The following is a 10,785-nucleotide window of genomic DNA, read 5'->3' on the forward strand; positions in this document are numbered from 1 at the left end:
CTTTCCTGCCATCGTTGTGGGGTTGGCAGGGGGACTCTATGGGATGCTGGCCAGTCCCAAAGGGGGACTCTTTTCCCCCCCCACTCCTCCCTCTGCAGGGCAGGGGGAGACTCTGTTCCATGCTGGAGGGAACTCTTTCCTCTCCTCTTCCTCCCCCCATAGGGGCAGCAGAAGCACAGAGCTCAGCTGCCTGGCAGCAGCAGGAAGGGAGGTCAAGGTGCTCGTGCCCGGCTCTGGCCAGTGCTGCACAGGGGCAGGGAGTGGAGCCTGCCTTATCCCTGCAGCTCTGCTCCCTGAGCCTGAGCTGCAGCGGGGGAAGCCCCGCACTGGAGCCAGCTGCTTCTGTCCCCTCCCTGCTGTGCAGGCCCCAGACTCTGCTGGGAGTGAAGGGAAACCCACCCCCTGCTTCCCAGCAGAGTTCAGCGTGGAGCTTCCCCTCTGTGTGTGTGGAGCTGCAGGCGCAGAGCCTGGGGGTAGAAGTTACTTACTCTTTATTACTCTTATACAGTCACTTTCCTGCTACTTTTTATTACTGCTACATAATCACTGCTACATAATCACAGAGATTTGGGAAATGTAAATTGTCATGACCTATGTATAGGGTCCACTGGTACTTATGTCAGAAGTGCACTGTGCAGTGACTCCTTTAATTTTGCAGCTTCTCTTGCATGTTTCCCCACCACTGATTGGCAGAAGAGCTTGCCTCTGATCAGTGGGGAGGTCAGAACTGCAGTTTTAAATATGCCTCAGTTTTTGCCTCCTGAGGCTGAATCGCGGAGGGGCCCCAGTGGCCCCATTGCTTGCTGCTGACTGCATGGGAGGCAAAAACCATGATATATTTAAAACTGTGGTTTTCACTTTCTGGCTATTGGTCACAAGCAGCGGAGCTGACGGAGCCCCTCTACCAGTCAGTGGTGGTGGGAAGGGGTGCACGGGGGAAACTGCAAGATTATAGGAGCCACCACATAGCTCTCTTCTGGCATGAATTCTAGTGGTCCCTACCTATGTAGGTGTATAGGATGTTGTTAGCTTTAGTTGACAGATGAACTTAATGAAGACGGGTGAGTTTCAGGTGCCTTGTGTCTTCATCTACCTGAGTTGTGTGGGTGTGTTTTAACTACTTTACATGTGTGTTGTTTTTTTTTTGCCCACATTTTAAAAAACTTTTGGAAAAAACCAGTGTGTTCTAAAATACTTTTTGAAGTACTTGTTTACTAATACTGAAAAACTATCTGTTACTTTTGCCTTATTTGCTCTTTTTCTGGGTCCAGATATTTTCAAATGGAGATGAACAATTGGAGAAAGCCATGGAAGAGATACTGAGGGATTCTGAAAAAGGCCAAAACAATTATGCTACTGACTATGAAAGCTCCAGTGTTCCTTGTAATCAGGCAGCTGGAGATGTGTCAGCCTGTCAAGCAAATCACCCATCACCATCTTTACATCTAATTCTGGACCCTTCTATTACAGGTACTGGTTAAGTTGCATCTAGGTCATGAACCAGGGTTCTGAAAAATTGAAATGAATACTAGGAATTTTTAGGTTTAAAATTAGACTGGACAAAGCAATGAAGACTAGTCTTTTTTCCAATATGGGTCAAGACGGACTACAAAAATAGATCATTTGTGTCTTGTTACCCATTTCTGTATTACCATCTCGATCAAGATTCTCATTTTGTCACTGTGTCAGTGGAAGAACTGCCTGAGCCTCGGTCTGCGTAAGAGAAATATCAAGCAGGGTGAAGGAAGCAATAGAGGTATCTTGTATAGTTTGTTGCCAGCTGTATCTGTAAATGTGATATGTCACAAATTGAAGTGTTTTCAGACCTTTTTTCAATTGGCTTTTCTCTTTAAGTCCCTTTTACAAGTTTAATGGATTATATACAAACAGTAATGAACTACAGCCAGGGAAAGTAGAAATGCAAGAGAACTTCTGTCTGTGGTTGGTATTGTAAGGAGAAGCGAAATGGGTCTTGGTGTGAAGAAAACAGATGCAGTGAGAATACTCTATCCTGCCTCCCTAACATTAACAATGTTTGCAGAAAATCCTCCCACCCACTTTAAACACACTTTTAATGTGGTACCAGCACCAGCCTTCTGGCTTTTTGGAAAAATGAGGTTGAGTGAAGTTGTGACTCATTCTCCTAGTGCAGGGGTTTTCAACCTTTTTTGGTCGGGGTACCCCCGGCGACTGGTCAAGAAGCAGGGAGTCCCCCAGCAGCCGGTCGAGAAGCAGGGCGGAGGGGGGTCCCCTGGCAGCTGGTCAACGGGGGGGGAGGGGGAGGTCCCCTGTGCAGCAGCGAAACCGGAAGTGCTGCCAGCTTCTCTGCGCCATTTCCACGTATGCCCTGGAGCCTTCCAAAGTACCCCCAGGGGTACACGTACCCCTGATTGAAAACCCCTGTTCTAGTGCATGGAGGGCTGCAAGAAACAGCAAAATTGGTCTCAGATGGGTGCCTCCAGTTTACCAGTGAGTTCAAGGGGGAATGTAAAGGAAAAATCTCTTCATCTGCAGTTAAGACAGTGAGGGCCAACTTTTTGGCAGATGTCCCACAAATTAAGCCTGTGCCCTCCCTAGATGCCACACAAGACCCCTTTCCCTGTCCTATCTGCTGCTGTGCTGCTTCCCCCCTCCCTTATCTGGCATGTGCCCCGCACAGAGGCCTCCTTTGCCCCTTGTGGTATGCATGCTGCTGGTTGGCCATCCCTGAATTAAGGTACCTATTCCAGCAATGTGGAATAGATTATTTGGTACCTACAGACATAAAGGGGTGGGAGAAGAGGATTAAGAATAAGTGTGCGAGCAATGTAGAAAACAAACAATCTGAGTCAGATGAAGAATTGGCAGTCATGGAGATGTCTGGTTAAACTGTGGCCCAGATTTAGTCACCTCTGGTGGTAGAAATCTGTTTTGGTAAAACTAAAGAAAAATTAAATAACGTGCTGGCCACAGTTAATAGTAATTACTCCTAGTTCCTTTACTTAGCTTTTACAGATGCAGAACTTAGGGAATTGGTGAGGTTTTATTCACCAAGGCGCCCCCGGGGGTTACAAGAAATAATGGCCACAAGCTAGCAGAGAGCAGATTTAGATTGGACATTAGGAAGAACTTCTTCACAGTTAGAGTGGCCAGGGTCTGGAACGGGCTCCCAAGGGAGGTGGTGCTCTCCCCTACCCTGGGGGTCTTCAAGAGGAGGTTAGATGAGTATCTAGCTGGGGTCATCTAGACCCAGCCCTCTTTCCTGCTTATGCAGGGGGTCGGACTCGATGATCTATTGAGGTCCCTTCCGACCCTAAAGTCTATGAATCTTGTTTGGAAAACAGCCCCTTTTCCCTGTATACCTCAATGCAGTCCTTTTTACAGGTTCTCTGCCTGGCATGTACAGGAATTGAATACTTGTTTTTGGACAAAATACTGGCACTGGTGGAGGCAGCTCTTTTTCTGGAATTTTTTTGAACATTATCTGTCTTTAAAATATATTTATACCAATGTGTGTTCCAATTTATAACATCCAAACTGTCTTGTTTCTCTAGTTCTAATAGTGAGCTTGTTTTTTGTCATAACTTGGTGTTTGGTACCAGCTTAACAGTCTACAGTCTGAGTAGGTCTTATAGTATCATTGAAGTATATGGTAAAACGTTTTTAGGGTTTTTGGTTTTTTTTAAAGGGATGAAAAAATTGGATAAGGCAGCAGAATTTAAGTGATGGTAGTTAAGCAAGAAGCTTGAACTTGAGAGATCCTGTTCCCCATTTTTGTATCGTTGTATCACTGCTATATGTATTTTTAAGATGGGAAAGAGGCTTAAGGCATCTGTAGAGTACAAGGTGGCACCTTTCAGAGACATGCCAAGCTCGTTAGCTCCCAAACCAGAAATAGTATTGCCTTGCTTATGCAATGATCAAAGGCAGAGTATTAGTGCAGCATGGTGCGTGCACCAACTTGGCAACACTACTTCCAGTTTAGGAACTAGGACGTTGAAAGCATGCATGGCATATTACCACAGCAATGGGGTCTTTCAGCACGGTGCTGCCTTGTCATATAGACCTACCCTTAACAGTGTCTCCTTTTTAAGACTGTGTAGGTAACCTGTGCTGTTATTATAAGACAGCCAAATTGCTGCCAGTATGTTTTCTTCAAGGAAACATGTTTCAATTGAGCATCATTTTCAAAACTTGTTTAGTAATGCTATTCAGTACTGATATACCTATGAGTACTTGTACTGATGTATTCATGAGGTATTCTTGATACTTTCTAGAAAAAAAATATCACATGAACTAGAAAGACAATGCTAGTTACTTTCAAGCATATGCCTATTAATTGTCCAATAAAGCTAGTGACCTGGAAATGGAATTTTTATATTTTAGTCCTTTAACTTCCCCCCCTCTTTCATTGCCAAGAGGTTAATACCAATCAGGTATGGAATTTGGAGGCAGTCCAATCTTGCTGAAAGCTGTGCGGCTTAGTTCTGCCCTTCACAGTAAACCATCATGTTGTTTGTGCCTGCAGTGGAATTAGTCAGACGCTCAGTTTCTCTAAGTGAGTGGTGTCAAAGGTACAGTCTACATGGCTTCCCACAGGGCCAGAGATTTGGCAGTTGGACAAGCAGTGGCAGCATTAATTGCCCTGGCTCCTCAGAGCCATGGCAGTTATTGCTATTGCTGCCAAATTTCTGGTCCTTTAGGCAGCTCCATGAATCAGGTGATATGGCTTCATTTAAAGTTATAACTTTAAATGTTGTTCATTTTCATGCAGTAGTGACTTATCTTTCTCCCCTACTACATTGGATTATTAGTTGCATAGCGGTTTCAGCTCCCACTGCAGAATTCCTTTCAGGCAGGGCAGAGTTCTTCTAGAAACCTAAAGATAAATCTAATTTATTCCTTATGTGAGACCAGCATCTACAGGCTCGGATGAAGGTGAATTACTTCCTGCTAGTTCAGAACTAGCCATTTCTCATGCTGGCAGTACGTGGTGCTCCAACTTTGATCAAAAAGATCAGCATCTTCTTTGTGCAGAGAAACTGCAACTCTGGCTTAGAAAAACCAAACTGAGAGCCTCTGAGCACTTGAGATGGAGGGAATGCCATCCAGCTAGCTCGAGAGTCAAAAATCCACCAAAAACCTGGGCTCAACAGGGAAGTGCTGCTGAATGTTGCTTGTCCCTCTCCAACATTGAGTGAGTACTCAACTCTGTGGGGAACAAGCAGGGTTCCAAAAGGTGTCTCTCTTCTGATGCTGAATCAGGATTTTCGTGAAGCTCAGGGGTAAGCCTTGCAAGCAAGCTCCTGCCATGAGGTTCCCAAAAGGCAAAAGCATAAGACAGTTGCACCTAAAGAAGGGTCCTTTCTTCCTCCCCATAGGTATTAAGTGAGGACACATGACACTGCAGTTTCAAAGCTTTTGCTGCAGTCATTTAAACTGAAGTCTTCATATACTTAGTACAGAAAACCTACTTGATGAAAAACAAGTGGTTTGTCATCTAGGAGTATGATCTTTGCATGGAGTAAGAAGTTTCTGGTTCTGTCTGGATCAGATCCTTAGTGTGGTTTGCGATCAAACCAATGGCTTCTAACTTATTGGCTATGTGGAGGCAGCATTACATTTGTGAAGAGCAATTGGTTATTCTAAAGGTATTTTCTACATCCAAACTTACAGGTAAAGAGCTGTGTGGGGAAACAAGCAACATTAGTAACTGACACAGCAGAGATTCTCAGCTCTCACGATTAGCTGTTTCTGAAGGAGGTGCAGAAAAACCATCTAGCAGGCATTTATGGTGCTAGGAGTTGGGGACACTTTCCTCCTGACAGAAATTGGCTTGTAACTGGGGCATATGTGTGTATACATTCCAAAATGGGGACGTAACCAGAGGGGAGAGCTTCTCCATGGCAATAGAGATACTTTTCTGCCAAAAGCAGTATCTGTTATTTCTTGACATGGTTCCTTTAAAGAATACAAAAAATATAAAAGGAGCATTGAAGGCTTTTCTTTATAAACCTCTACTAGGCTAGGAGGTACATCACGCTTGCTAGATAGTCAAAGAACTCACATTGCACTTGCAGAAAGTTCCAGGCCCCTAGAACAGGGACTCCTGTGTCCATATTAGGAACAGCTACTGTTTAACAGCTTAGATGTTGGAAGTATAATTCAGCATGGATTTTTTTTTCATTAGTCTCTGGTATAGGAATCGGACAGAATTTAGCCAGGACATTTCATTCACTGGTGTAATCAAATTTATATTTCTGGTGCATGCAGAAATAAAGTTGCCTTGTGGCAGTGACTGCTTTCCTTTTTCATATACAGTCTTGACCTCTAGGTGTTACTTTAACAGCAATCATAATTACAAATATCTGCTCATCTTGGCTGTATTAGAGTTGCTTCTGGATGTCATTCCTAAGTACTCCAAAGGTAGATTTCAAGCATACTGTACACATATTGCATTTGCAAAGTCAGTTTAGTTCTGTCTCAAACACTAGGACCTTAGCATCTCAGAGTTGCTGAAGGGAAGGTATTAAAATCCTATGGAGGATGGCATACAAGGAAACTTTGCAGAAGTTCCTAGGGACATTGGGAGGGAATGAGGGGGAAGAATATGTCACCTGACAAAAGCTAGCAAATTAAATTTCCATTTATCTGCAGATGCATCCTTTGATAGGAAGCTGCTATTGGATTGGCTCACACCCAATTCCTTATATGGGGGGGGAAACATATATTCTTACACATTACTTGGTAATAATAATTAAGCCCCGGTTTATCTCCCCTTCCCCTCCCCCCATTTTTGTGATTCATGCTTCCTATGAATGATGAGTTGATAAATAGGGCTGTGCAAAGCTCCAGTTCCTGATTCAATTTGGCGGAGATTCGGCCCGATTCAGTGGCCAAATCTCCAAATCTGAATCGAATCAGAGGACCCTTTAATCTCTCCAAATCAAATCGGAACCCTCCGAATCGATGCGGAGAGATTTGGCGATTGGACATAGACACGGCTTTAAATGTTTTTTCTACATACCTCAAGGTACCAGGCGGCTCATGAACGCTGAAGTGCTGGGGCGGACGGAGTGTCCCACTGGAGCGGGGTGGGGCTCCCCAGCACACTTGGCAGCAGACCCAGAAGTGGACCAGAAGCACTTCCAGGTCTGCTGGGGAGTGGGCCAGGCCCCCCCCCTCCAGCTTGGTGACTGTTTCCTGGGTCTGGCGAAGTACCCAGGGTCCGTCCGTGGCTGATTGCCAAGCTGGAGAGGTGCAAGGGGGGAGGGAGGGGTCCCCCTGCTCTTGGTGGCAGACCCAGAAGTGGACTGGAAGTAGTTCCGGTCCACTTCCAGGTTCACCACCAAGCATGGGGCGGGGCCTGCGCTCCTGTGAGATGCTTCATCTGCCCCACCGTCGCAGTGTTCACGAGCTGCACCTAGTACCTAGAGATGTGTAGAAAAAACATTTAAAGCTATGTCTGTGGCCGAATCGCTGATTCTCTGAAGCAGCACTGAATCTTTAAAATTGAATATGGCCCGTTTCGCACGCCCCTAGTGAAAACGTATGCAACAGAAGGAGAAATTTCTCTTCTGTTAACAGATTCTGTTCTCATCCAAACATGCTATCAAGTAAACAATCAGCTTATCAAACTGAATTTTTTCCAAGAAAAGACTGACATGTAATTGTCTTAGAATGACTGCACTGCTGCTAATAAACAGTTGCTGTAGAGTACTACACCTTTGGGGAAAGGTCTTTGGGTGGTCTGAATTGAAGAGCAGGACATAATCCTGAGGCCTCTAGCAACAGGACTGACCTCTGTATTCCAGAGAGGGTGTCACTAGCTCATCAATACAGGAGAGGAAAAGCTGCTTAAAAAAAGAAGAAAATAATATTATCTATGTAAGATGGTTCTCATTATTTCCCAATGACTCTTGCCATTAAAGGAGCAAGGAATGCTAGAATTATTGGAACTTGAAACTATTACAGACAGAATAATACTTATTGGATATCTTTCTAATACAAGACTGCATATCTTTCTAAAAGAAAATTATGAGCTAAATGTAGATACTGCTGAACATAATGGCTTGTGTTATTCAATATGTCAGACTAGATGTTGATGAGTCCCTTTTGCCCTTGAAAATCTTTAAATGATATTTTGTAACAAGTGAGAAATATCCTTTGTAGTGGAGAGCTTTGAATTACTTTTGAATACTGTGAAGATGTTTTTTGTAACCTTGTATTCATTGTTATGTAAAACTTCTCCCAGGACAACAGGGTACATATTGGACCAAAAATGGAGATTCGGGTTGTGACTCTAGGGTTAGATGGAGCTGGCAAAACGACTATTTTATTTAAATTAAAGCAGGATGAGTTCATGCAACCTATTCCAACCATAGGTAAGTAACTTAATGATGGAACTTCTTTAATTTTGGGGGTGGCTTGTTTCATTACCAGGAATAAAAGTATAAAAATGAACTTTTTGCTTTTAGGTTTCAATGTTGAAACGGTAGAATATAAAAATCTGAAGTTTACCATTTGGGATGTTGGAGGGAAACACAAGTTGAGGCCTCTGTGGAAGCATTATTACCTGAATACACAAGGTAGGATTGATAAAACATTTGTGCATTAGAGCAAAAAAAAAATCTATAGTTAGAAGGTTTCTAACCATATAACTGACACAAAGTCAGTCAGTCAAAGACAAAGTAGTTGTTAAAGTTATAGCCTAACAAAATACTTAGTCTAGTTGATTTTGGTGTCTGCTGGATAAAAAGGGCATTCTTCATAAATCCATCAGACTGTTCGTGGAGCCATAACAAAATTAGAACTTCTGTTAAATTGTTTTTTGCTGCTGACAACAGATAAAAAAAGTCAAGTGTTCCAGAAGTCCACATAGTGACAAGGAGTACTTGCCAGGTATAAATTTTTAAAAATAGCATTTAAAATTAAAACAGCCATTGGGAGCCTCTTTTTGGCAGTTCATTTACTTGACCAAAGTTCTGTAATTTCAGGCTTAATATTGCAGTGTACTATTTGGTCATAAACCAGTTTTCATTCTTATTGTAATTTTATTAATAGCTTTGCTGTCTAAATAGCAAAATATTGTTCTGAATACTGTTGGCATGAAAGCACCTGTTGTAGTTCTCGACACTGCCTTATGGAGATGCCTGAAGTGGATTGCAGTTTATTTTTCATTTAAAGTTAGATTCAGATTGTTTTCCATGATATATTTAATTTAAAAATCTGAAAGAGTCTTTTAGGAATGACAGATGTTTAATGCTTTGAGTGCTTCTCATACTTTTATTAGAGCCTTCTTTGCAGAATTTTATAAAATGTAAAATTGCTTAGTTGCTGCTTTGGTTTATTTTACTTTTCATTTTTAAAAAAGCTAATGAGTATTGAATGTATGTAACTTCTGTTCTCCAGTTCTGCCTCACTAGTTCATTAGCTTTTTTGTTCTGTCCTTCTAATCTGCAATCCTTAAGAAGTTGTAATGGGAGATGCAAGGGTGCTAATCACTTAACCCATGTTAGCCCACAGTTTTCCTGGAATGTGTTACCTGTCCATAAATGCAGTGTCACAGGTTAAGGCAGGGGCGGGCAATTATTTTGGGCAGAGGGCTGCTTACTGAGTTCTAGCAAGCCATCGAGGGCCACATGACAGGCAGCCCAGGGCAGATGAATATTCATTTTCTAAATTTTTTAGGGGCCCCACGGGCCGGATAGAATGGCCTGGCAAGCCGCATCTGGCCCCCGGGCTGCATTTTTTCCACCCCTGGGTTAAGTTCTGTCTACATAAAATTGCTGCACTGGTTTAGCTAAAGATGTAATTTTTAAGATGGCTCTAAACTAGAACAAATCAAATTTTACTTTGATTTAGCAGGAAGTGGTTTAAACATGTATGAGACTTTGCATCAGTTGGATCTATTTGAAAAGTATTTAAACCACTGCGGCTCTCTTCTGTAAGCAAAGCCTAAAGCTTCAACTCTTTTTTAGGAAGAACACATTCTTGATTTATGTTTGTAAATTTGTAACATACCTTAATCTTGATGAGGTTGTGTAGTTCTGAGAAATGTACTGTGGGCATTGTAGATGGTTGTATGTTGGAAACGAACAGGATTTGTTGCAGCTGAGATATCTAAGTTCCCTGGGGTATTTGGTGTGTGTGACTCTGTTGTTTTTCTCTAGCCGTAGTGTTTGTTGTGGATAGCAGTCACAGAGACAGGGTCAGTGAAGCTCACAGTGAACTTGCAAAACTACTAACAGAGAAGGAATTGCGTGATGCCTTGCTGCTGATCTTTGCCAATAAGCAGGTATATGCAATTTTTTTGTTTTGTTTTTTTAACTTGTTTTTTTCTTTTTAAAATCATGTTTCAGTTAACACAAGTCTTCTGTTCTCTGCCATAATTTAAAAAAGGGGCTGGGGTAGAAAAGCAGAAGTTAAAAGTTTTCTCTTGACGTTGAATGGTACCATTACACAAACAGACTTATTGAAGTCATTGGTGGTGATAGTGGTTGTTTTTAATGAATCAAGCAGTTGCTTCAGTGTGGCAAAGGTAGTAACAACTTTCTGTCCATTCTTACAATTATATTGATTTGGTCTGCAAATTTTTTTAAAAAGTGAAAGATCTATAACAGTTCTAAAATCTAATTTCTTGTCAGTGCGACGAAAAATACTGAGAACTTACTGCAGGAAAATATTTGGGGGGTATGTGTGTATCAGTGGGCGCATCCTACACCTGATGCTATGTTGCTGTAGCAACGTGCTACAGCAACATGGCATCTGTGGGCAAAAACTGTAGCACTGCAGCTACATCACCAT

The 10,785-nt window shown here is 42.5% G+C and overlaps 1 protein-coding gene across 3 annotated transcripts in view; it reads left to right on the forward strand.

Moving 5' to 3' along the window:
* The window catches only part of TRIM23 (tripartite motif containing 23), a 43,019-nt gene that overhangs the window by 27,288 nt on the left and 4,946 nt on the right, over positions 1-10,785 (forward strand). For all 3 annotated transcript variants that reach the window (XM_025216766.1, XM_006034721.3, XM_025216767.1), the window contains 3 exons: positions 8,234-8,363; positions 8,457-8,567; positions 10,152-10,276. In XM_025216766.1, coding sequence (XP_025072551.1) covers positions 8,234-8,363; positions 8,457-8,567; positions 10,152-10,276 — 366 coding nt within the window. The remainder of the gene's footprint in view (positions 1-8,233; positions 8,364-8,456; positions 8,568-10,151; positions 10,277-10,785) is intronic.

This window comes from Alligator sinensis, unplaced genomic scaffold (assembly GCF_000455745.1).
Source record: "Alligator sinensis unplaced genomic scaffold, ASM45574v1 scaffold346_1, whole genome shotgun sequence".
In the NCBI taxonomy this organism is placed as follows: Eukaryota; Metazoa; Chordata; order Crocodylia; family Alligatoridae; genus Alligator; species Alligator sinensis.